The 27,373-nt window shown below is 47.4% G+C and overlaps 1 protein-coding gene across 1 annotated transcript in view; it reads right to left on the bottom strand.

The window, feature by feature from the left end:
- Window positions 1-27,373, bottom strand: part of PLCG2 (phospholipase C gamma 2) — a 137,374-nt gene that overhangs the window by 57,401 nt on the left and 52,600 nt on the right. Inside the window, exons 4-12 of the mRNA XM_008139703.3 lie at window positions 25,340-25,433; window positions 24,581-24,628; window positions 15,906-15,990; window positions 14,281-14,364; window positions 9,688-9,731; window positions 7,967-8,039; window positions 3,270-3,371; window positions 2,209-2,327; window positions 677-762 (exon numbers count right to left, since the gene is read on the bottom strand). Coding sequence (XP_008137925.2) covers window positions 677-762; window positions 2,209-2,327; window positions 3,270-3,371; window positions 7,967-8,039; window positions 9,688-9,731; window positions 14,281-14,364; window positions 15,906-15,990; window positions 24,581-24,628; window positions 25,340-25,433 — 735 coding nt within the window. The remainder of the gene's footprint in view (window positions 1-676; window positions 763-2,208; window positions 2,328-3,269; window positions 3,372-7,966; window positions 8,040-9,687; window positions 9,732-14,280; window positions 14,365-15,905; window positions 15,991-24,580; window positions 24,629-25,339; window positions 25,434-27,373) is intronic.

The following is a 27,373-nucleotide window of genomic DNA, read 5'->3' on the forward strand; positions in this document are numbered from 1 at the left end:
TAGCGGAAATAATATGCAGCAATGTGAAAATTTATCCTTAAAGGTTCACAATAAAATATTCAAACAGAACTAGATTATGTAGAAGGATCCCTATCTCTTCATCCCCCAGAGGTAACCGGAACTGACAGTTTCAAACTTAATTTTTTCACATTTGCTCTTTCCGGGGGAGGGCGGGGATGGGGTATAAACTAGGCAACATGCTGTAGAAATAACTGCCGATAGAGTTTCCTACTAGGATGAATTTATTTAAAATAAAATTGGAGCCTAAATCAGTGGTTTGTGTCTTTTCTCAGCCTAATACACCTATGAGCCTCTGGTGGTCAAGTCAGGCCAGGAGTAAGAGGTGAGGAGAAGGAGGAAGCAGCTGGGTCCTGGGTGTGTGCAGGTGCTTGGAGTCACTTGTATTGGGGTGTCTGTGAGCAACCATGACAAGAACGGTCAGGATGCCATCCATGGCTGAGCCAGCTGAGGGGCAGGTGGGCTCAGCAAGAGAGAGCAGAAGTCACTGAACAGCCACATGGTTCCCCCGCACCAGCCTCCTTCAGGCTCTGCACCCAGAGAGCGACTGGGCTCTTGGCCTGCAGGGGGCGCCAACCATGAGCTGAGGACTTGTTGGCAGTGACTACTGGCTTCACTTCTCAGTAGGTGTTAGCTCCACCAGGAAAAGGCTACTCACGCTCAATGCAGCGACAGCCCATGCGCAGACAGCGGATATACGCCTCCGGGGACGACTCACTCCGCAGCTGGTCACCTGTGAGGTACCTGAAGGAGAGGAGGCGGGCCTGCACCTCAGGGTGTCCTTGGGGAACTTCTCAGCCCAAGCTCCCAAAGGCCTGAGTTCTTCCTGTCTAGAAAGACCCACGGTTAGGATCCGGGCCAGACCCTTGCCATTGTGTGGCCACGCCTTAGACGCAGGCAACGATCACAAGATGTGAACGATAACCACCTTGGTGATCCACGTGTGGGGTCAAGACCGTGTGTTCCTTTGAGAACTGGGTCAAAGGGTGTCAGGAGTGAGATTAACGGTGGCTGATAAATTAACAACCCTCCCGCGGCTACCCACTGGCCCTCAATCTACAGGGGGCAGAGATGGGCCAGCATTGTGCTATCAGGGAGCCAGGCATGAAGAGGTAGGTGACCAACAACTATAGGTGGAATTCACTATGCTATGAACTATGTCCACCAGACATAAAAATACATATTTTTATGCACTTTCCTCCTCACCATGTTCCCCCTTTGAAGGGTTTGTGTCCCTTAAATGTCTTCTGGGTTTGGTAGAATTCACCATTCTGAGACACAGCTCTTAAATCAATGGACATGGTGGGGAAGCAAGAACCATTAAATCAATCTGCCCCCGAGCCAGACTTTACCTCCCAGAGTGCCTGGAGATAAGCGTAAGGGCTTTCTTACAAACTCCTGCCTGGAAGGACACTTGGGAAACCCCAAATCTACAGCTCTTTGGGTGCCCAGGAGCCAAGGCCTTCACCCTCTCACCTTATAAGGCAGGCTAAATATTGAAACTTGAGTGCAACATCATTTCTCTCTTCCAGTCTATTTTCTTTTTTGCAATCAAGGCAATCTTCCAAAGATGTACATTTGAGCATGTTGCTCTCTGGCTTAAAAGCCACCAGTGGTTCCCACTGCCCCCCACCCGCTGCTGTCACTTAAAGATTCCACTCAATCTGTAACAGACCCCTCTCGGTCCCTCCTGCCCCTGGACCTTTGCACACGCTACTCCTCAGTCTAAAACCATCTTCCTCTCCTCGTCACCTGTTCTCCTCTCACCAACTTCTTTCCTTTGTTAAGATTCAAAGGAGGTCTTTTCCCCTCCAAGCACATGACAGCAGTGTTGCTCTGTCCTACCCTGCTCACTGCTATATCCCCAGTACCCAGCAAGCACAGGGTAGACAGTAAATAGCAGTTCAATGACTACTTCAGTTGCTTTGCTGTGGCTACTATGAGATGCCCAAACTGTAAAATCCAGCTTTGCTGACTGGCTTCTTAGGGCCACTGAAAAAGGATGATCCTTGCAATGCCAACTGGGAAAGAGAGGAGCACTCCCCCACCCCTTCCAGAAGCGTTTGTTTATTCCAGTCTGAGCAGCGTGTCCCTGCACTCCACCTGCACGCTTTGCCAAAGCAGCGCACTGGAACGTCCGCCGTCTCGCCCTTCATGGGCAACCCATGCCAGGCGGGTGGCAAAACTCACGTGTTATGTGATGAGGAGATCCAGTAATGAGACAAGGGGTTGTTCATGTCCTGCATGTCCACCACGTCATACTTCTCATCCCAAATGCTGTTCTCCCGTGAAAACAGGTACGTGAGGAACTAGGTACCACAAACACAAAGACCGGATCATCACGATGGAAGATAAGGAGGGTGGTATCTGGTTCTTTCTGGTCTGACCCGCACGGGGAAACGGTAGCTCTGACGCATGAACTGCACAGAGAGTCTCCAGGCCGTCTGACCCACGTTTCCACGCAGAGACTCAGAGAGCCACAGGCTGTACTGACGCATGTGCCACTGACCTACACAGTGTGTTCCTTATTAATGTGTATCCTAAAATATTTGTTGCTACAAGAGTATATGCTTCCTATATATAGTAAGTTTTAAGGAATAATAATACCATAAACATTTGTGAACCCACCAACTTGATAAGCAAAACATTAACATTGTATCATAACATTTAAAAGGCAGGAAATGGCCGAAACCGGTTTGGCTCAGTGGATAGAGCGTCAGCCTGCGGACTAAAAGGTTCCAGGTTCGATTCCGGTCAAGGGCATGTACCTTGGTTACGGGCACATCCCCAGTAGGGGGTGTGCAGGAGGCAGCTGATCGATGTTTCTAACTCTCTATCTCTTTCCCTTCCTCTCTGTAAAAAATCAATAAAATATATATTTTAAAAGGCAGGAAATGTCATTTGCCAATGCTTGACCCTTTTTAAAAAAAAAATCGGAAGACTGAGTGACACTGGGCAACACTCTGCTTCCTGGGAATAACCTTACAGATAGCAGGAGCTCCCAGTTTTCCCTCAGTCATACCTCCCCTGCTGCCTGCCTCACTCAGGGCCAAGTGCAACCATTTCAACAGCTCACAGGAACCCCCAAAACCTTTGGATTTTGGTATGTTTACAATGCGCTCCCGGGCATTAGACGCCCTCTAGTGGCAAAAACAAGAAACGCACCCAGGAAAGGTGGTCAATAGATGACTAATAAGGAAAGACGGAAGAAAACCAGCCCCTGAGGAACAGCTCAGGAGGAGCCCCCTCACCTCGTCAACAAACAAGAAGGGCTCCGCAGTTTCCCTCATCGTGTCGTCGATAAACTTTGTCATCCTCTCACGGACTTTGTTCACATCCTGAGCCCAAAGTTCCTTAGAATGACAAAGAAAACGAGAAATCACCAAAAGGAGTAATGTCAGACCATGGGGGTGACTCGCCTGGCTGACCCCAGCAAGTCGCGTACTCTGTCTGCTCCTCTGCATCCATTACCTGGAGTGATAATACCCTTGCACAGAGTTTCCGTGAGGGTGCATACTATAAAGTAACTTTATTGTTTTCCTCTCCAAACCCTAACCTCCTCCCCCCCACCCCCACCCCGCCAAGTATTCATCAGGCGCAGGGAGGAAACAGGACCCACACACTCAGTTTTGACTAATGCTTTCCGGGTGACGAGTATCCTAAAGCCTCTATCAATAAGAATAATGAAAGCAAATGTGCTGTGTATGTGGCTGGGTGAGAAGGGTCGGACCAGGATGTCTGAAAGACAGAGGAGCTTAAGGACAGACACAAATGAGGTGGCGGAGAAATGGCCCCCTGGCATGTGGGTGCACGTCACCAATGAGCCTTGCTGTTGATTCTTGCAAATCTACTTGGATAAGGGACACCAAACAGCTGGGATCCTGGGGAGCAGCCAGTTCATTTGAATACAGAAGTGTTAAAATCTTTGAATACTAAAACATGAGACTCAAATTGTAGGATACTTTATGCAAAGGCCATGCCAGGCCTCGATGTCTCCCAACCTCCCCACCCCTCCCCCACCCCCAAGGCCAGAAGCTTCCTCCTTCCTTCTGCAAAGCTTCCTCATCTCATCAACCCCAGGAGATACTTACTATTCTCCTCATTCTATAAATGGGAAAACTGACATGTCGAGTCATTAAAGAACTTGACCCAACGTTGAGCTTGAGACCAACTCAGGCACATCAGTTTTGGGGTCTTCCTCTTCACCCCCTTTCTATAACGTGACCCATCCCTCCCACAGCTAGGGGCATAGTTAACCAGTCCCTTCATGGAAATTTAGATTAGTTCCAAGTTTTCATTTCTATTGAAAATGTTGCTGTTGTTGCTTTAGGATAAGTTCCTAGGAGGGCAATTCTTTTAATCCAAGTATATTAACCTTTTTTCAAAGTTTTCAATTTAATTGCTTATTGCCAAAGTACTTTCTAGAAAACTTGTACTAATTTACACACCAAGTGCTACAGTGACTATTCCACATATGGGCACCCATCACACCAAACCAATGTCCTCAATGACTGGCTCTGCTTCATGCCGTCACTCCACAGAGCACCGGCACATGGGACATGGAGGGTCAACCAGGCTGATGGCTCCGGGTCCCCATCTCTGTCATCATGCCTGGCGTTCCTATCACACAGATGCTCAGGGGCTGTCTTGCATTGTGAAGAGCTCCAGTCTATATCCCTGATCTCCAAGGACAGAGCAGCGAAGGGACTGGGGGTGGCGGGGGGTGGGGGCGGGAGGGGATGAGGATGGGGAGAGCTTGTCATTCTCCCCTGTAATGAAATTAAGCAGCACTGGGTGGTGAATTCTGGGATGTAAGGCCACTTGTCCCCAGGAGGTTAGCCATGTAACTGCTGACAAGGAGAAAATTCTGAGCTGTCCTAAATTAAATGACAGCCGACTGGAGGGTGGAAGGAAGGGACAAGACAGGTTAATCCGTTAAATGCAGGGCAAAACCAACAAAAGACCGTGCCATCCTGCGTGCATGTTGAAACCCTGAATTAACTTCCAGGTGGCCATTCCCACAATTATCTAAAGAGGACAGCCAGGTGCCACCGACCGCCAGCGGCTCCGCCTCTCGTTTACAAATGAACTTTCTGACTGCTTCCCTCCACCAATCCAATGGACACACACTTCCTTTCAGACTCTGCCCTCGCCTGAACCAGCCTGCTTCCCCTTCTCCCACCCCCTTTACCTACAGCCAGTGTGCCTTCTTTCTAAGCAACGTACCCCTTTCTTCCCTGCACTGCTTTCCTAGACGAGCCCCTCAGCGCCAGGACAGCCAGCACATCTTCCCCACCAGCCCCACTGCGGGCTGCACCGGCTGCGTGCCCCGGGCCCTGGGCCCTTTTCTGGCCGGCGTTTGGCTCTATAACCCCTTTCTTTCAGAAAAGCCTTTGGTCACGAATATATGTGTTTAACACGTCACTAGCTCCCCACAAAAGTGAGTAATTCACCTGGCAAGTGTGACTCAGTGGCTGGGAGTCGACCTATGAACCAGGAGGTCATGGTTCAGTTCCCTGTCAGGGCACATGCCCAGGTTGCGGGCTCAATTCCCAGCAGGGGGCATGCAAGAGGCAGCCCATCAGTGATTCTCTCGTCATCGATGTTTCTTTTCTCTCTCTCTCCTTCTCCCTTTCTCTCTCTCTCCTTCTCCCTTCCTTTCTGAAATCAATAAAAATATAGTTAAGCCCTAGCTGGTTTGACTCACTGGTTAAAGCCTTCGGACTGAAGGGTCACAGGTTTGATTCCGGTCAAGGGCATATACCTAGGTTTCGGGCAAGATCCCGGGCCTCATTCAGAACATGTGCAGGAGGCAACTAATTGATGGATCTATCTCACATCAATGTTTCTCTCTGACTCTACCCCTCCTTCCACTCTCTAAAAAGTAATGGCAAGCATGGTGAGAACTAACAACAACAACAAATACATATATATATATATATATATATATATATACACACACACACACACACACACACACAGACACACACACACACCTATATACATATATATATATATATATATATATATATATATATATGCATGATATGCTAATTAGACCCGATGTCCTTCCAGACAACATTCCGGACGAAGCCGAGGCTGTGAGGGAAGCCTGGGTCCCAGGTGCCAGAGGAAAGCCGGTGCCGGCAGCCGGGGGAAGGAAGGCCTACGCTTACACGTATTTCATGCATCGGGCCTCTGATATGTATATATGTGTATATGTGTATGTGTGTGTGTGTGTGTGTGTGTGTGTGTGTGTGTGTGTTTAAGTGAGTAATTCAGTGCAAGGAAGAGCATGGTGGAAAAGAAAAAAACCATACACCCCTCTCTCTGCTTCACTGCACTAGCAGCTCAGTACTGAGGGTGTAATTGTGCCAAAGAGAACTCATTTATCCCCCTTCATTTTACTTTCCCTTGGTGGTAGCTCAGGCTGAGAAATTAGCCCTCTCTTGATCACTCACACTCAACCCCCACATGGGCAAAGCATGACACCTCAATGTCCTCAGTCACCATTCATCACGTTACAGTAGCTACAGCCATTGCCTGGCCCTCCATGTGACTGCCCTGCGCCAAAGTGTGTGTCTGTTCATTGTTTTCTCTACAATCGAAGAAATCTGTACATGGGCTGTTATTGGATGACAGAGAAATTAGTGTTGAGCGTGCAAGGTATAATAGCAGTGTTATGATTATGCTTTTTTAAAAAAAGAAGTCCATTTCATGAGAGAGGCAAGCTGACGATTTACAAGTGAAATGATACACTGTCTTAATGATACATTGTGGTTTACTTTAGAATTTTCCGGGCCAAGAAACAAAGACAGGGAAAGGGAAGGGAAGGGAGACAGGGGTGTGAGATGGAGGACAGATGTAATAAAATGGCACGTGTTCATAAACGATGAACCGGAGTGCTGGGCACATGGTGGCTCTATGGCCAGCTTGGCTATTTTTGTGCATGTTTAAAACATTTTGCAATACAAAGATTTTTTAAAATATAAATGAACTGAATATTATGAACCTAAAACTACTCTAAAAAAGTAGTCTATCAAAAAAACAAAAAATTAAATCAAGAGAGAATATGTAAATGAGACTCCAGTGATATAAATAAAACACTGATATGTGATTATGCATGTAGATGCATATACACAGAGATCAATACAATCTTCTCTGACCCCCACAATTCAGAGAGGCGGGGCTCTCATCCTATTAAGAAACTGGGTTACAGAAAGGTCAAATTGCTGCCCAAGGTCACACAGCTAGTGGGTGGAGCTCAGCTTTGTCTTGGCCTAATTCAGTTTCTCAGCTGCGCCCCATTAGCCCTTGGGGTCGGCTAAGTCCTTGCTGTGGGAGGGCTGGCCTGTGCATGTGAGGCTGTTGAGCAGCATCTCTGGTCTCTACCTATCACATGCCATTCGCACCCCCAGTTGTGGCACCCAAAGCTGTCTCCAGGTATCCCCCTGGGGGGCAGAACCGCCCAGTGGAAAAGCACTGCCCCCCACAAAACCCCTGGCCTCTGCCACCAGCGTGGAGCCTGGACGTTAACACTCCAGGAGGACAACTGTGCTCACATATGCCCAGGGGACCTCGCAGGCTCACTCACCGCCTTAGTCACAGCCTCCATCCGTCAGAGGAGGCTGCCTGAGGAAGGGACACTAAGCTGAGCCACGAGCAGGAGCAGGAGCCAGCCAGGCGAGGCACAGCTGCCTGTAGGCCGTCAGCCTGCCTGCCTACGGAGAAAAGTCCTCACTCTTGTTCGTCCTCAATTTGCACCTTGAAAAGGAGCTAATTATGGGGCTGTCCTCATTCCAGAGGCTAGGACAGCCAAGTGGCACCGGGGCAGGGAGACGACAGCTGTTCATGACTACCGGTGGCCAGAGGACGGCAGGTGGTGAGACGGTGAGAAACCATCCAGGAAGCTCCTCCCAGCCCCCCTCCCGCCCTTCTGTCCTCTCACCTGCTGTTCATGTAAGAGAAACCGCTGGAAGTCGTGCAGGTGAACCGCGGAGGCATCCGGCCGGTCGGTACTGCTGCCCTCGGGGAAAGAGAGGGTGTTTAGAGAGGGACACGCGTCAACAGTCAAGAGGCCACTCCTGCCAGCAGGCTGCCTGCCACCCAGACACCCTGGCAAGACCCTCCTCTGTGCCAGGGGCAGGCTTGTCAACGGGAAGGCAAAGGGGACCCAGATGACATTCTCTAACCGTTCAGAGAGAACGCGGACACCTTGGAGGGTGGGCCCTGGAACCTGCAGTTAGCTGCTCCTAGATGGAGGAGGGAGGAGGGAAGGAGAGCACGGATATGCGTGTGCCCACACATGCGTGGGCAGACGGGGTGTGAACAGATTTTAAGGGGAGCTGGGGCTACATCGAAGCGTCTCCTTAGAAGCCACAAAGCAGAGTGTGCTGAGCCAGGGGCTCGGAGGCAGGACTGGGGACCGGATGAAGCCCCCTAGACGCTGGAGGGGTGGGGAGAACCAGCGGGAACATGCAGGACCCGGCCATGGAGCACGCAGAGGCCCGCTGTTGGGAGAATTTTCCATTTGGGATGAGGGAACCCTTCACCCCGAATAAAGGGGACTCCACCTCGGCCAGCAGCTTGATGACCAATGGCCTTGGGGAGAGGATGCTCATGGCTATCAAAACGCTGGGCCCTCCCGACTGGCACAGGCAGCCTGGTTCCTACAGAAGTGCATCCTGCACAACAGCTGCCCGGCGAGATTCGTCCTCGTCCCTGAGCACCTGCCAGCGGGGTGGGGGTGGGGACTTTTCAAAATACAGGAGAAAAAGCATGCTTTCGGTTTATCCCTTTACTAAGCACTCGGGGTCCAAAAGTCTATTGTCTTTCATTACAAGTGCATTTCTACTCTTCTTTGCGAACAAGCCTCCGAGTTTGCTTCATAACTTTTCATTAATTCACTCTACGTAAACATCAGGTTTGGTTTTTTTTATGCATCTGAAGTCTTGGGGCTTCTGGTTTAGAAAGTGACAGAGGGAATCCACAGTGCCAGAGTGTCCGCATCAGTGAGGGTGGCCCCAAAAAGCAGGTCCAAATCACGTTCTAGGTGCTGTTCTCCCCGTGGAAAACCTTTCTCCCCGAGCACACGGGCTTGGGGAGCACAGAACATTTTATAAATCCCCTACTTAGGAAACTGGCAGCACAGTAAAGGTCCTGACAAGTCCTGCAGCACTTACTTTTTCAGAATATCATTGCTACCCTTTACAGGTCCTTGCCACCCCCCATGTGAAGCACTTTACATGCCTTCCACTCCTTAATTCAGTTCAACCTGCTTACCCAGGGATTTCCCAAACTCGCTTGGCACTAACAATGTTTTAATTTGTATTTAAAAAAAACCAACAAAAAAACACCTCTTCACCAGTCATGTTCTATGAAGCACACCCCAACCAACGAGGTCCTAAAGCATGCAGGCTTCTCTACAGAACCTTCGGGCCACCCCCCGCCACCCCCGCCACCACTCCACAAACTCTGTTGCTACTGTTCCTGTGTATCCATGCCACAGGGTCGGCATGGCCAATCCCCGGATAGGCGGACCCCCGCCCCCCGTGCCCACCCACAGGGGCGACCCTCCCAGAGCCGCTAGCTGGACTGGAAGGAGCCCCAAGGGCAGCAATAACCGGCTCAGCCACCCTGAACACCCATAGCCCAGAAGAGGTGCCTCACCCCAGGATGAACACGGAGGAATCCTTTTTGAATTCGTCAAGAATCTGAAATGGAAAACACACACAAAACAAGGACAGTCGACAAGTCAAGCCACTTAATGCAAACGGACAGATCTGGGGGGTTAAAAAATGAACACTATCATTTGTGTGACTTGTTAATGCAAATGAATAGACTTCTTTTTTTTTTCCTGTGAAATTATCATGGTAATCTGAGTGACTTGTAAATAGTCAAATACAACCAGGACGTATGAAGCAAGAGGCAGAAGTCCTTTTGGCATAATCTTATTCCTGAGAATCAATCACTCTTAATGATTTTGTAGGCTTCCTCCTAGAATTTATGTTATGGAGTATTAGTCTAATTATATCTAATCATAATATATGACGTCATGTTTCCCAACTTTCTGCTGCTGTTTCAAGCTTTAACCTTTTGCACTCGGATGTCGAGTGTGACTCGACACGGTTAGCATCGGTAGCAGCTCGAGAAAAAAAGCAAGCGAGTGCAAAGGGTTAAATATGATTCCACAACCTCAAATAGTCCAGCCTCATTACTTTGAAAACCCACATTGTATTCCATAACATATGTATCATCAATTTTCTGCTATTATATCCAGTCTTATAAAGAAGGTCCTCGTACATATCTTTGCCACGTGCACCAGTATTTCTGTTGGGTAGACTCCTAGCCAGGAAAACACTTGGACGTGGGTGTGTGCACATGAACCTCAGTAGATTCCATCAACTGGCACTCCAAACAGTTGTCCCAACCGACACCCCAACCAGTGAACACACAAACTTTCCTATACCCTCTCATTGCTACATTTCAAGTTCTTAAAATTTCAGAGTATTCTATTAAAATATTTAAGGGAAGATTTATACAAAAATCCTATGAGAAGAGGGAAGTGGGTAAGGGCATGGATGAAATAAGATGGCCATGAATTGATTGATCACTGCTGAAGCTGGCTGATGGCTATATGGGGGTTTGTGATATTATTATCCCTGCTTGTATGTGTTTGACATTTCCCTTAATTCAAAGTTTAAAAACTTAAAATCAGTGGCTGGGCACTGAAGAACTCAAACCCTAGTTCAGCTTACTAGCTGTATGACCTCCAGCAAGTAACCTCCCTGACCCTCAGTTTGTTCATCTGTAAAATGGGATCAGTCTCTCTCTCACAGGGTTGTGAGAAGAATTAAATGTATGTAAAACACTTAGCACAGCACCCAGCATCGAGTTCACACTTAGAAAATGTTAGCTATGATCTGTGTTCATAATCCTGTTATGATAGCCAGGTTAGAGGTATAGCCCCTCACCAGGAGGACACATGTAGAATTACAAGTCTTATCTTCCTGCTGCTGTCAAACTTATGCAAGCTCTGGAGCAGGTGGGTAGATACAAAGAAGAACTGACAACCTCACGTTGGAACTGTCTCCCCAAGGAGCCCAAGACATCCAGCTGAGTCCCTAAGAGCACAACTAATACTTTCCTCTGCCCGGCTCCCAGGGAGAGCTCAGGAAGTAAATTATATGCTAACAGGGGAGGGGCAGTCACCTACCACAAATGCACTGCAGTTTCCCAAGTCAGCCAGCAACTACCTAGGGAGCTTGGGGCTTCGTTATTCAAACTCCAAGTCACTGAATTAATATATGCAGCGGCCAAACTGGACAGGAATACCATCCAATGGTGGAGACCAGAGGTGACCAACCCAAAAAGTCTTCAGGGCCAGGTAGGCAACAGAGATTAGCAGAAAGCTGGCTGCGGGTGAGGACAGGGGCAGCCAGGGAATGCATGCCTCCTTTCTCCTCAGAGGTCAGCACTGGTACGCAGGACCCTTAGGCAGCCAGATCTCACTGTTTTTCAAGAGGAGCTAAAAATCTGGAGCTTAATATGAAATCTCCCAAGTTTTAAATGTAGGCACTTCATTTCAAAACCATTAGGCCAAGTACAACTGAACACGTGCATGCTGAATGTGGCGCTGTGGCCGCCAAAGGCAACCTCTGGTACAGGCAAAGCTGGGCAATCTAGGGAACCCTTAGAGGATCTGGGGACTCCAATTTCTTACTCTCCGTTCTCCCTCTCAAACACACACACACTAATGAGCCTGAGAAAGAACCATACCGGAAGGTGCAGGTTGAAATACCTCTCGTGTGGAATTTTATCCCAATGGAGGCTATCCAGGGGTTAACCTGTGCTGGCAGCCGAAGCCACTGTTTTGAAAACCTACTTCTCAAGCTTTGCCTGCCATCTGTCCCATGAGACAGCATCCTGAAATTTCCAGGCAACTGATTATAAAAACTGTTCTTTGCAATCACTTATCTTGAATGAATCAAGCTTTTTTTTTTTCTCAGTCCCGGTCAACTGCCTGAGACAAGCAGCTGTCATTATTCTGGGTTTCGTAGGTACACGGCCATCAAAACACCTTCATGGCTCTCAAGCACTGACTACAAATAAAGGTGATGGATGTGAACCTAAAAAGTGTTTGGATCAGCTTTTATGCAATAGGTTTCTTTTTATTAAGGTTCCGTATTAAAAAGGGGAGGGGAAGTATATAGTTTTAAAAGTTTTATAACCAGTAACCTGACTTAATACCTTCATTTTATAGAGGATGCTTGAGTGAGGAGGAAAAAGATGGCTTTCCCCCAAATCACTTGGTCAGTTAGAGGTCAAGTTGGGGCTGGAATCTGGGTCTTTCAACTCCCAATACCTACAATCTTTCTACTCTTTTTGGCAAAACAAGAACCAATCCTTTTATATGTGTGTGTGGGGGGGGAAACACAGTGCACTGGAAGTTTTTCTCTATAAAATAATGTATTTCCGCCCAATCTAGACACACAGGAAATGCTTCTCCCATCTCTCTACCTTGGAGACATCCAAAATCTCATGGTCATTGGTCACCTCTCAAGGGGCCTCACCCTGTGGCCGGCCTGCCAGCCTGCATGTAAAAGGCAATTAAAACTGCCTTCTAGCCCTAGCTGGTTTTGCTCAGTGGATAGAGAATCGGCCTGCGGACTGAAGGGACCCGGGTTCAATTCCAGTCAAGGGCACATGCCTGGGTTGCGGGCTCCATCCCCAGTGGAGGGCATGTGGGAGGCAGCCAGTCAATGATTCTCTCTCATCATAGATGTTTCTATCTCTCTCTCCCTCTCTCCCTTCCTTTCTGAAATTAATAAAAATATATTTTTAAAAACACTGTCTTCTAACGACTTTCACACTCATCACTTAAAAATGATTGCACACTCAACACCCAACCCCTCATTTAGTCCTCCTCAGAGCCCTGTGGTGCAGGGATCGTTACACGGATGAGAAGACTGGGAGTGGTCAGTGGCTGGCCCACGATCACACAGCTGATTGGAGAAACCAGATAATCCACTGGCTCCAACTCCCCCCTACTCTCTGCTCCCTCTCAGCTCTGCTTTGAACCCACCATTGCCACCTGCAAAGCCCTTTGCCAACAGTAACAGCAGCGGCTCCTGTTTGTGGCATGCATGCCACCCACCAAGCACTGTGTTCTGTGCATTGTACCGAATGCCCACTTTTTAAGCTTTATACTTTTGGGGACTTTTTTATTGCAAAAGTAACACACCAACTTGTAACAAGTCAAAGAAAACTGAGGTGTACAAAGAAAAAATGCAATTCTCTCTCCTACACATCCTTCCAAGCTCCTCCAGAACACACACTTAATCAACATTAAATGTGAGGTGTGTGTTCTTCCATACTTTCTCCTCGTTCATAAAAACACACAGAGATGATATATAGGAGGGTTACTGTATTCTGTTTTGTTTTTACCAAAAATCGGACCCAACTCCTCACATGAATCTGCTGCTGGCTTTCCTCACAAAATTTCATGAACATCCAGAAACACGGCGGACTCGGAAGTCTTCACCACCTGCATGATGGTGCGCAGTACGGCCGGGTCATGATTTACCAGCTGGTCCTCTGAGAGGCACCCAGGTGGTGCCAGGTATTTTGCCCGAGTGAGTAATGCTACGGTAAACAATCTGGTGACACATTCTTAGGTCCCGGTGCTTTCATTTCTCTAAGACAGTGTCCCCAAAATGCCACTGTCAGACCAAAATGCCACTGTCAGACCAAAATGCCACTGTCAGACCAAAATATATTTAAAATTTAAAATAGCATACTATCTTAACCTTTCATTTTAATTTTAAAACAGCGTATTATCTTAAAAATATACTCATAAAAATGAATAAAAGTATAAAAGGAAGGCACCCATACATAGTCCCTCAACCCAGAGACGGTTACTATTAATAATTTGATAAATTTCCTCCCAAATGAGATAATACAGTTAGAGTTGGTGAACTTTTTTACTTTAATAGATTCAGAGTAAATTCCAATCAGAGGTACAGCCACTCATATTCCCACCAAGAAGGTATGCGAACCAATTCCCCACACTCTCCCCTAAGAACTATCACCTTTAAAAACATTTGCCAGCCTAGCAGGTGAACATGGTATACCACCGTCATCCCCACTTCCCATGTCTGTGACTAGGAAGGAGACGTCTCTGGTTTTCCTAGGAACGTGCTGGACTTTGAAACACGGGGAAACAAAAACATCATTCGATCATCTGCTCAAGAATCATCTTACCGATTTTTGCTGCTCAAACATAAGTTTTTTATAGAGGAGATGGAACTGTTCAAAGCTGAATTCATCTTTGTGTGCGCCTATTTCCTGTAAACATATAAAAAATTTAAAAAAAATGACCGCACAAGTGTTGGTCTCGACCACGAGAATGCCTCCTCCCTGATTACAGCAATAGGACACCTTTCTACAATGCTGGCTAAGATCAACCCACATTCCTCTGAACCCGAACGGTCCACCACCTTCCTGTTTACCCGTCGGAAGAGCATACCACCAGGGACCCCACCAGGTAAAATCCTTTCGGTGATCCCAAAAAGGGAAGAGTCTCGACCAGAATTCCACGAGCCACAGTGAGAACTTCTCCTTTTGGGGGCATCAAAGACATGTTTAAATCTAGACATATTTATAGGGTAGATTCGTACAGGTCATTTTTTCAAAGCGTAAGAAAACTAACCAAGCTTTTAGATTATATGGATCTCAACTCCAGTCAAGGTTTATCCCCTGATTTGTTTAATGGCTTTGGGAAATTTACGTGACCCTTTCAGACCCTCAGTTTCTTCATCTGTAAAATGGGAGAACCAACATCACCCTCCTCAGACTTCCCTGAAACCGAACTAGATAACACCAAGTGAAGGCTTGATAGAGAACAAAATTCCAATTAAGTAGTAATCAATGGTAAATGCTTCTCCCATCTCTTTTCTCTTCTTTCAATCCTCACCCTTCTCTATTTTCATCTTTTTGAATTAGTTAGATTGTTTGGGGGGAAATCAAAAGGTGGCTTGATAAACCATAAAGTGGGTTAACTATTCCAGGAGGTCACTGGTACAAAAACGAATGAGCTTCTTTGGCTGAGGAATCCTGTGACTGGGGCCGCCGTGGCCATGGCCATGTGAGTCCTCCAACAGAGGATCCTGGGGTGGAGGGTGGCTGGGCTCCTTGACAAGAGTTGGTATCTCTCTGGGGCCAGAAAGGGTGCCGCTACATCATCTCCATCGTTACATCATTCGGAAAAACCCCACCTCACCTCCTCTACCCCATCACTCCTGGGGTGGCTTTACCTGCCCCAAATCTACCAACAGCTTAGTCACACAAGAACATAAAGAAATTAAATGACGAGTGGAAGGAGGAATGGGTGGATGGCGGGGTGGGTGGGAGGAAAGGTTCATAGGGGAAAGGTGGGGGGGAAGACTGATAGGTGGGAAGTGAAGGGAAGGACAGAGAAGAACCAACTCTGACAACTACACTATCGAGACTTGCATACAAAATTCTACATCCCTGGCAACCTACCTGAGGAATCTTTCAAAATATTTTCCAAAACAAACACATTTGTTCATATCACTCGAAGGGAAATGGGCTGCAGGATGGGGAGGGAAAGGGAAAGTTGGGCTGGTGAATGTGTTCAAGTCAAGCATCTGTGTAAGCACAGGCTTCAGAGACGACGTCCTCTGCTAGAACTGAGAACATGGTCCCAAGATCTTCCCATGATTCCTTTGTCTGTACTAAGACAGAATCTGTGGTGAAGGACTTTCTTGGGCACCATTCCACAGAGCTCACGGGCCCGTAGTGGCTTCACGTGAGAGGCACAGGTGGCCGTGAGTCACAAAATTATCAGGCTGAGCCATGAAACTTACCGCAAACTTATCCTTGAGGAACTTGGCACTGCTCACTTTGAAGTTGACCAGGGGCAAGATGGCCTTCAACTCTCGGAGGCTGATGCTGCAAAAGAGAGAAACCCAGCTCCATCAACCTTGAGGGGTTTCAACAGTGGAGGGTTTGGCTATTCCCATCAGCTACCACCTCAGGTAGTCCTCCATGAGAAGACCCTGCCAAGAGCTGTTAACTGAGCACGAGAGACGTGGGTTCAAGGTTAGGGTGACACCTCAGTGCACAAGGCTTATCCCTACCCTCAGGGGTGGCCAGGGACATGGCCAAGTACGATGATGCAAATGTTCTAGATTGGGCTGTCCAACACAGTAGCCACTAGCCACATTTGGCTATGGAGCACGTGAAATGTGGCTAATGTGACTAAGGAACTGAATTCTTTCATTTTAGTTCATTTAGATTTAAATAGCTGCATGTGGCGAGTGGCCCCAGGTTGGTCAGTGCAGCTCTAGGAACTTGCTGCTCTGAGTCGAGTCCCTGGACCAGTAGCATCAACAACAGCTGGGAATTTGTCAGAAAGGCAAGTTCTTGGGTTCCAGCCAGAATGTCCAGTGAAGCAAAATGTCTGCAGGGGCAGCTGTGCACACCTGTGGCTGAAGACCCCCAGGCGGTCCCAAGGTGCCAAAGCCACAAATGTTAACCCCATGAAAGCTCTCAGCCTCCCCTCTGTCACTGCCAGGCTGAAGGACGGAGAGTGCACAGGGAATACATAGATCCAGTCTATGTGCAAGGGGCCAAGGGCAAAGGGGGTAAAAAATGTACCCAGGGCCGAAACCGGTTTGGCTCAGTGGATAGTGCTGGCCTGCAGACTGAAAGGTCCCAGGTTCGATTCCGGTCAAGGGCATGTACATTGGTTGCGGGCACATCCCCGGTGGGGGGTGTGCAGGAGGCAGCTGGTCGATGTTTCTCTCTCATCGATGTTTCTAGCTCTCTATCCCTCTCCCTTCCTCTCTGTAAAAAAAAACAATAAAATATTTTTTTAAAAATGTACCCAGGAGGCAATCTGCTACCAGCCCTTCAGGCTGCTGCCCCATCAGTGGGACTCTGGCCCCTGTGAGCCTCACACCGAGGAATGCAATTCCAGAGACCCTCATAGAGGGTGCAGAGATTTTCTCAAGCGGTGTTTTGACCAGAGAGATTTTCACCTTATGCAGACCTTAGAACCTAATTCCCAGATAAGAGACAACTAAACTCTAAAGGCTCATAAAGGGGAGGTCTCTGGAAATCTGGCCAAGATTATACTGTTAAAACCTTTAACCCACTTTCCCCAGGCCTGGAAATGTCATAATGAAAATATCCAATACTAGAACGTTCCATGTGCCGGATGTTATGTCTAGGAGTAAAAAAACGAGGAGTTTCGTTCATCCAGCAAACACTATTAGAGTGGAACCAGCCAGATCCCTGACCTCAAGGAGCCCCAGCCAACATGAGCAGCAACAACAAGGGGAAGACTTAAATAAAGCAGAACACTTCCACCAACAGGGGACAGAAGGGTCATGGCATGAAGGCTGAGAATCCTACAGTGACCCCAAAAGTGCTTCTCACGAGGGTCACATACTAAGTTCACTTGGAAGACAATTCTGTGACAGTAGGAACATGAAAGGCTGGACATAAATAAATGACAAACAAAAGGCAACTGTTCAAGCCAAATATCAAATTCCTATTGGTTGAATTATAACATAGGCACTGACATAGTGTTTCTGAAGAGTTGCAATGAAATGTAAAAGTTCTTATAGTTTGACATGAGGTGAAAACAGTTTAATTCTTTTCTCCTTTAGTGAGGGCCAGACTTGATGAGTTATTCCCAAAGAATGGAAGGGGGACAACTTTACAAAGGAGAAATCTGGAAGATACCACCTTGGCCAGGTGACCAAAGTTGACATCACCATTGGTAAGCCATGTTGAGAGTATATTCCTCTTGATATGATGTGTTGAAAGACCTTTACTTCTGTGATAGTCTTCCCAAATACCCATCACCCCAGGCTATATAACTCCAGTCTAATTATGAAAAACATATATGACTAATTGATGGACATTCTATAAAATACCTGAGACATACTCCTCAAAACTGTCAAGGTCATGAAAGACAAGGAACGATTGAGCAAGTGCCACAGACCAGAGGAGGCCCAGGGGAGAGAACAACTAAGTACAATGTGTGGTCCTGGGTTGGATCCCTGACCAGGAAAAGGATGGTGGTTGGGGAAAATGAAATCCAAAGAAGTCTAGAGTTAATAGTCACATATCAAAGATAGTTTCTCAGTTTTGACAGCATACCATCATAATATATGATGTGAACATCAGGGGAAACTGGGCAAAGAGGAATATGGAAACTCTCTTAATATAAAATTATTCCAAAATTCAAAAATTAATTAAAGAACAGGATATAAGCATAGGTGTAGTTATCTTTTAATATGGAAAAGTGAAAAAGGAAGCAAATAAAGGAAGTTGAGGGTGGAAGACATATACCAAAAAAATGTAGTTGAAGTTAACAGTGTTTACCATTTAATATCAAATTTATACAAGTTTTTTTCTAGTTTCCAGAATTTCCAAAATTTCTTTCTATAATGAGGAGTGACTTTCATCATTAAAAAAAAAAATCCATATGCAGCTTGAGACCACATTAAAACACCACCAACCACCTCCACAAGAGACACACTCAATGGGCGGACTCTGCAGCACCAGAGCCCTGCTGAATGAAGTAAGTCCTGCTCTGTGGGGTGGGCCCCTGCACAGGTGACCCTCCATGGTGGTCAGTGGTCACAGCCAGTCCTTGCAGCCAATCAGCCTGGGGGTAAATCCCTCCCATTGATGTGCCAACAACAATCAAGGGTCAACTACAATAGGAAGGGGTGCACAGCCCACACAAGGGTGGGGTGTACCTAGAGTGCCTAGCTTGGGTGATTGGAGAGGCTGTGCCACTGGACCCTACAGAACACTGACTGCATTAGGCTATTCTACCAAGCCTGGGAGATGTAGCAGCTCTACCTAATACATAGAAACAAACACAGAGAGGCTGCCAAAATGTAGAGATGAAGAAACATGTCCTAAAAGAAAGAACATAACAACACTCCAGAAAAAGAACTAAACAAAATGAAGACAAGCAATCTACTAAATGTGGAGTTCAAAACACTGGTTATAAGGATGTTCAATGAGCTTAGTGAGAATTCCAACAGAATAAGAAAGGACATGTAAACCATTTTTTAAAAAGTCAGAAATGAAGGATACATTAACTAAAATGAAATGAAGAATAATTTATAGGGAATCAACAGTAGAGTAGATGAAGCTGACAATCAAATCAGAGATTTGGAATATAAGGAAGCAAAAAACACCCAATCAGAACAGAAAGCGGGGGGGGGGGGGGGGGGGTAGAGAGAGAGAGAGAGAAAAAAAAAAAAAAAATGAAGATAGCATAAGGAGCCTCTGGGACAACTTCAAGTGTACCAACATTCACATCATAGGGGTGCTGGAAGGAGAAGAGAGAAAGCAAGAAATTGAAAACCTATTTTTAAAAATAATGACAGAAAAGTTTCTTAACCTGGGGAAGGAAATAGACATGCAAGCCCAAGAAGCACAGAGAGTCCCAAACAAAAGGAACCCACAGAGTTCACACCATAATTAAAATGCAAAAGAGAGAATCTTAAAAGCAGCAAGAGAAAAGCAGTTAGTTACCTACAAGGGAGCTCCCACAAGACTATCAGCTGATATCTCAACAGAAACCCAAGCAAGGCCCTACAACCAAAATTACTCTACCCAGCAAAGCTATCATTTACAACAGAAGCACATAAAGAGCTTCCCAGGCAAGAAAAAAGCTAAAGGAGTTCACCACCACCAAACCAATATTACATGAAATGTTAAAAAGATTAAAAATATGAACAATAAAATGGCAATAAATACATATCAACATTTAATCTAAAAAGCAAAATAACCGAACAAGCAGAACAGAAACACTCACAGATACAGAAAACATTTTGATGGTTGCCAGATAAGAGAGGGGTTTGGGGGGACAGGTGAAAAAGCTGAAGGGATTAAGAAGTACAAATTGGTTGTTACAGAATAGTCATGGGATATAAAGTACAGCACAGGAAATATAGTCAATAATATTCTAATAACTATGTACGGTGTCAGATGGGTATGAGATTTATTGGGATGATCACTTAGTAAGTTATACAAATGTCTAATCACTGGGGTGTACACCTGAAACTAATATAATATTGTAATTTTATTTTATGTAATTGAAAAGTAAAAATGATTTAAATTTTTGAAAAGATAAAGTACAAAAAGCATAGACACACAATGGAGCTTGAGAAAATTTAGAGAACACCTTAAACTACCAACCAATGAGTAATAGAAAGAGTGCAAAGAGCAACAAGGACCACCAGGCTGGATAAACACCCAGAAAGACATCAGGAGGACCTCATTGTCTTCTCTACATATCTAATTCCTACCCAAACTAAAATTCCCAGATCAAATTCCTCCTCAATTCTTAAAGATTTCCCAAAGCACTCGAACCCACATGTCATCACTTCCTTCTCCTGACTCTTAGAGAAACGTGTTGTCCTAAATTCATTTGGCACTGGGTTGTGCTATCTAGTAAACTTTGTTTTGCTACTGATTTTTAAAAGTCCATGTGCATTTTTAAAAAAGAAAGCAATAGCCGAAACCGGTTTGGCTCAGTGGATAGAGCGTCGGCCTGCGGACTCAAGGGTCCCAGGTTCGATTCCGGTCAAGGGCATGTACATTGGTTGTGGGCACATCCCCAGTAGGGGGTGTGCAAGAGGCAGCTGATCGATGTTTCTCTCTCATCGATGTTTCTAACTCTCTATCCCTCTCTCTTCCTCTCTGTAAAAAATCAATAAAATATTTTTAAAAAATGAAAGTGTAAAAATGAAAACTAAAAGATTATGTAGTACCTAGCCCAGGGTTAGTGCTTGGAAGCTGAATAAGGATTAAAATTAGAATGTGAAATTTTTAAATGGGCAAAGGACTCAAGTAGACATTTCTCCAAAGAAGATGTACAAATGGTCAAAAGCATGTGAAAAGATGCTCGACATCACTCGTCATTAGGAATATGAACATCAAAACCCAAACGAGAGACTACTTCACAACCATTGGGATGGCTATCAGAAAAAAGGAAACTAAGAAGAGAAGGCAAGGAAGCCGGGGGGAAAATGGAGCCCTTGTGCGGGTGGGCATGTAAAATGGTTGTGGTTGCTATGGAAACAGTATGGCAGTTTGTTATCAGATCCAGTAATTCCACTTCTGGGTAATGCACAAAAGAATCAGAAGCAGGAACTCAAACACCCATCTTCACAGCAACAATACTCACAACAGCCAACAGAGGGAAGTAATCCAAGTGCCCACCAACAGAGGAACAAATAAACGAAGTGTGGTCTATGTACACAGTGGGGTATTATTCAGCCTTAAAAGGGAAGAAATTCTGTCCTGGCTGGGTGGCTTGGTTGGTTTGAGCATCGTCCCATACACCAAAAGGTTTCGAGCTCGATCCCCAGTTGGGGTGCATAAGAGAGGCAACTAATCAGTGTTCCTCTCTCATATCAATGTTCCTCTCTCTCTCCCTCTCCCTCCCCTTTTTCCTCTCTCTCTCAAATCAATAGACATCTGCTCGGGTGAGGATTTAAAAAAAAAAAAAAGGAAAGAAATTTTGACATGCTACAACGCGAAGAAATCTTGAGTGGCTGAGTGAAACAAACCAGTCATAACAAGACAAAAAGTATTAGATTCCACTTATATTGAGAATACTAGAGTAATGGGATTCATCGAGACAGAAGGCAGAATAGAAGTTAGCCAGAAGGCAGAATAGAAGTTAGCATAGGCTGGGAGGAGGAGGAACGGGGATTTATGGTCTAATGGGGACAGAGTTTCAGTGTTACAAGATGAAGAGTTCTGGAGATGGATGGTGGTGATAGTGCACAAAGTGAATGCCCTTAATCTTACAGAAGTGTACACCTGCTCAGATGGATTCTTGCGAGTCCTTCATAGCGATCTGTCTTTCTGGCAGCTGATCCAGAACCTTAGCAGAGAGGAAGTCTGTGATAAATTTTAGGTTATGTATATTTTACCACAATAAAACAAACTAAGTAATATGTTTTAGGTCAACGTGGGGAAAGAAAGATTTTTGCCTGAAGAAGGAAAGGCAACGCCAAGTACTGGTGGGTGAGCCTCAAACCCTGGTGCCTCACCTGACCAGGTGAGGTGCTGTAGACAAGTTCCTTAACGTGCCCTAGCCTCAGTGTCCTCATAAAATGGACAGAAGGTGGTACCTGGCTCCCCTGTCCGTCAGCATTCCCTCGGGATGGAAAGTGCTCAGCACCGTGGCCGCTGCAAAGCAAGTTCTCAACAAGTGCCAGCTGCTGCCAGTTGGTCGCTAGAGATGCTGACAATGAAAGCAGGTGCCCACGCCAAGGAAAGCACCCGGAGGCTGGGCACCCACGCAGGGCCCGCTCAGAGCCTGCCTCCTGCCCACTGAGTCTTCCCTTTGCTTCTGTGGCTCCTTTGTTTTCTTTCAGGAAACGCAATTAGTCGTGGGCGACAGGAAAGGAGGGGAAATTGGCAGAACAGAAGTCCGTGCCCTTTCATTGGCCCCTTGGTCAAAGTTCCTTTTGAGAAACTCCCTCGGGGCCTCACAGAACCACAGGAAAGGTGGGATTTTCCACACGCTGGCGGACAGACGGCAGGGCTCTGCCACCGGGAGGGAGCTTGGGGAGAGGGAACAGAGAGGAATCGAGTCCAGAAACAGACTTCCTCTCTGCGGAAGGCTCTGGACCAGCTGATGGAAAGATGGATCTCTAAGGGCTTGCAAGAAGGATCCATTCTGAGCGAGAGAACCACTTCCTGACAACAGATAAAGGAGCCTCGGACTTGGGAACAAAACCAACAACCCCAAACCACCACCACACGAGGGGAGGGCCCGGGAGTCTCCACCTGTCGCCCCTGTGCCAATCTCAACTATGAGTCACCCCTGAGCCACAGAGAAAGGAAGCACTCCGAGGAGGCCCCACCTCGGGCTGAGAGAGGCCAGTGTGTACTGAACCCTCCAACGAGGGACCCTCTGTTCCACCACCGTGACCCTGGAGCAGGACCCAGGGCGTGGGGCCAGGGAGAATGCAGAGTGAGCGGAGGAGGAGGGAAAGGCGGACGGGGGACGTGGAGCGGGCTGCTGGCTGACCTGACAGTACTAAGCTTTTCAGCACTTTACGGTTACTGCTTCCACGTCAGGCCGCCGGTGTGTGTAGAAAGAGCGTGGAAGGACTCTGGGTGCCAGGGGCCACTGGCCTGACACAGAGGTGCCCTGGAGAGGGGAGGGCATTCAAGAACAAGAGGGAGGGCGTCACTGCTTCAGGTATGACAGGGACATACCTTTTGTTTGTTGTTGTTAATCCTCACCTGAGGACATTTTTTTCCATTGATTTTTAGAGAGTGGAAGGAGGGGGAAGAGCCAGAGAGAGAGAGACACATTGACGTGACCGCACGGGGATCAAGCCTACAACCGAGACAGGTGCCCTTGACCAGAATCAAACCCTGGACCCTCCAGTCCGAGGGCCGACGCTCTATCCACTGAGCCAAAGCAGATAGGGCAATTGTGACATATCTTAATGGAGGAAAGGAAAAACATTTAAAATTTTAAAGAAAAAAAAAGGGGGGGGCCTGATGTGAGGCTAAACATGAGACAATGATTATAATGTGCTCATAGGGCCTAGCGTGCTCAATAAATGGTAGTTTTTATCATTACGTTATCAATAAAACTGGCTCATGCCTAAGAAAAACTGGGCACGAGGGTGTTCAACCTCACCCATAAAGAAAGAAATGGAAATATAAGCACTTCACCCATCAGACTAACAACAGTCAGAGTCCAGGGTACGGGGCGGAGGATGTGGGAGCTCCCCTGCACCGCCTCCCTCAAAGTGTCAGGCCGAACACCTGCTGCAGATCGTCCGCCTCTGGGATGTCACCCTGCTCATGTCTTCCTCGCCCAAGTTAACAAAAGATGCCTAGCCCCACAGGTTTTCAGAGCAGCATTATTCCCAAAGGACCAGGGACAACTTGTGTCCATCAAGAAGGAAGTCATTTCTCACCAGAGAGGAAATGACACTGCCTTCCCCCGAGGACAAACCACGTTTGTTCCAGACGTGTCCGGCCTAGAGCATTGTGTGCTGGCAGGGAGCCACTCCAAGACGTACTGCTCAGTGAACAGGTCAAATCCACTGAAATGTATGTTATCACATCGCCGTCTCGTCTGCACAGCCCTTATAACCATCGCTGTTCGCTTGGTTTACTTCTGTATGGCCCATCTCTCCCACCACAAAGTAAGGGCAGGAGCCAGGCAATCCTGTGTCTCCCCAGGACACAGAGGTGCTCAGATGTGAAGGCCGAAATGATGAGGCCCAAAGGCTCCACGCAGAGAATTCGTCTCCGCAGATGGACTTGAATTTTCCACTGCAATGAGGCTCCGCCCCCAGCAGCTAGCACCGCGTCCGGCGCATTGTAGGTTAAATGTGACCTCGTGAGGACCTTGCCCCAGCACAAAACATGACCCATCCCCACCCCCTTGGACATTTCAAGAAAGAATGAAAATCAGAGTGCACCATGATCTGGAGAAAACCACCAAGATGTGAACAAATGTTACCTGTTCCTTCTGGTTTGATCCACCGAATAAATCTGCTTTCTCAGCCAACTGGAAAGAGAGTTGAGACAGAGAGAGAGAAAGTTAGAAAGGAGTACAAGTCTGAGTTCTATGGAGCAGGGACTAAGGACCCTGGGAAGGGTTTTCCAACTTTCTAACTTGGAAAGCAGCTTCCTCCTTGTGGTCAAAGAACCCTTACTGAGCCAAGAGACCCCTGGAGCTCGTACAGGCTGGCGTTCTTTAACCGGCGAGTCCCTCCGATGATATCCATTAATCCCCAAAAAGCTGGTCAGAAAAGTGGTGGAAATCGGAGGGCTTTGGTTTCCTGGGGGAGGGCGTGGGGGGGGGGGGGGGGAGACAATCCCAGCCAGACATCCACGATGCTGACCAGACACTCCTGGTGGCAGGTGGAAAATTCTGGACCTTGCGTCTGACTGCCCTTTGAGTCAGCTAGTGCCTTCTTGAATCCTTTAAGAAGGGAGCCCTCTGGCCCTCCCCTCAAAGACAACACCAGTGCGGGTTTCTGTGTCATTTCAAAGCACTCGGCACGCCAACAGGCGAAGGCCAAGGCCCCGTACTGAGAGAGCCTTTTCTGGGAGACACTGGAGGGTCCACAGCCACTACGGGGCATCTACTGCACACAGGACGCTCAATGAACCTCCAAGATCAAACGTCTCATTGTTCTTCCCTTCGCCCATGTTGGCTGAAGGGAGCAGAATGGCTGAGTGAGCGAAGACAGAGATAACAGGCGGAAGCCGATACCTCTCAATGATGGTGGGTGTGGACGCGCTCATCGCTTCTTGGTGTAAGATTTTCAAGCCAGAGAGCCACTTGGTTGCATCTTCCTTCGAGTCAGCTAGTGAGGTGAACGGGAACACAATGCTGGGTTACGCTCTGGGAAGACCGCTGCTTGGAGACCTACTGACCCTGGCTCCCCGCCTCCCAGCCCCATACAGATGGTGGGGGTGGGAGAAGCCTGTGCCCGTATGCAGTTTTGCAGCAGGGCACCCAGAAGGCATCTCCTTCACACCTTCAAGGCTCTGAGACCTGCTTTTGGTCTGAGATGAGGCCGTGAGTCTATTACGAGCCTTCCATAGCAGAGGTGACAAGTAGGCATTTTTAAAAGAAGGTTTATAGCTTTTAACCCTATGCTAATGAATAGGACACAGGGCCTGGAATAATTTATACCACAATCCTGTTTCCAACCACGGCCAGAGAGGAGGGTGGGAAGTAGGAGATGCTGATGTCCAGGAGGGAAGCAAAAACAAGTGGTGGTTAAGAGCTTGGCATCGTCGCCGGGTCCTACTGCACCACTTCAGGGCTGTGTGACATTCAGCTGGTTACTTAACCCCTCTGTGCCTCATTTCCTCATCAGTGAAATGGAGCTCGCAATGAAAACACCTGGTCTAGTTATTAAACATCTCCTAACCACCAGGTATCTTGTCAGTCCAGACAACATCATGCCAGCATTGCTGCTCTCATTCTTCCCGTGCTGATGAGGGGAAAACCAAGGCTCAGCAGGTTGAGAGACCTGTCCCAGGGCCAATAAAGGAGGAGCTGGGGTGTGAATCTAAGTCTTGCCCAGCTCTCTACCCAACCTTGAATTCCAGAGCCCTGGAAGAGGGACCCCGGAGTGGGACAGACTGGTATCCTGGGCTCCAAGTCTTGCTTGGTTTTTCCTGTTCTCCTACCAAGAACAGCAGCCAGGCTCAGCCTGAAGTAGGGTTAAGTGGACACAACTCTGAAGATTCAGGGTCACAATCCCCTCTCTCTCCTGCCCCATCTCTGCCACCCACCACACATCATCAATCAGACATACAATCATTATTCCCCAGACCCAGCTTGCTATTTCCCTAAACCCTTATACAGGGTGGGGCAAAAGTAGGTTTACAGTTGTTCATATGGAAAATAATATAATAATCCTACATAATAAAAGGCTAATAATGCAAATCAACCCTCACGCCCTCACAAGATGGCTGCCTACGACCAGGCCAGCAGGGGGGTTAGTGAGGGACGACCAAACGACTGAACAGCAGGCTGTGTGGGGCGACCAGGCCAGCAAGGGGGTTAGTGAGGGATGACTGAACAGCAGGCTGTGTGGGGTGACCAGGCTGGCAGGGGGGTTAGTGAGGGACATCTGAACAGCAGACTGTGTGGGGCAACCAGGCTGGCAGGGGGGCCGTGAAGGGCGACCAGGCTGGCAGGGGAGTCAGTTAGGGGCGATCAGGCTGGCAGGGGGGTGGTGGCAGTTAGGGGCAACCAGGCAGGCAGGCAGGTGAGCGATCAGGAGCCTGCGGTCCAGGATTGTGAGAGGGATGTCCCAGATTGGAGAGGGTGCAGGCTGGGTTGAGGGGACTCGCCCCATGCATGAATTTCATGCACCAGGCCTCTAGTTAATAAACAATAATACAAGATTAAACTGTTTCCCATACTCACAACTGTAAAACTACTTTTGCCCCAGCCTACATATGCAATACCCTCTCCTTTTTCTTTCCTTCCAATTGCTCCTGATGCCTCAAAACCCAGGTTAAAAGTCACCTCCCACCTCTGCAGAGCCTTTCCTGGAAATAGACACTATGCCCCGCAGCACACTGTATTATGCTGGGACTATTGCTCTTATCACAGGGGACTGTAAGCTCCTGTCCACACGTCTGTCTCCCAAATACTATGAACTCCTTAAAGGCAGCAACTGTCTTACTTATCTCCAGAGCCCCACTGACTTCTAGCACAACCCAGTTCAGAGCATAGCTCAAAAGATGCCTGATGGGGAAAAGTGAATGACAAACTAAATCAACG

This window comes from Eptesicus fuscus, chromosome 21 (genome assembly GCF_027574615.1).
Source record: "Eptesicus fuscus isolate TK198812 chromosome 21, DD_ASM_mEF_20220401, whole genome shotgun sequence".
NCBI classification, from domain to species: domain Eukaryota; kingdom Metazoa; phylum Chordata; class Mammalia; order Chiroptera; family Vespertilionidae; genus Eptesicus; species Eptesicus fuscus.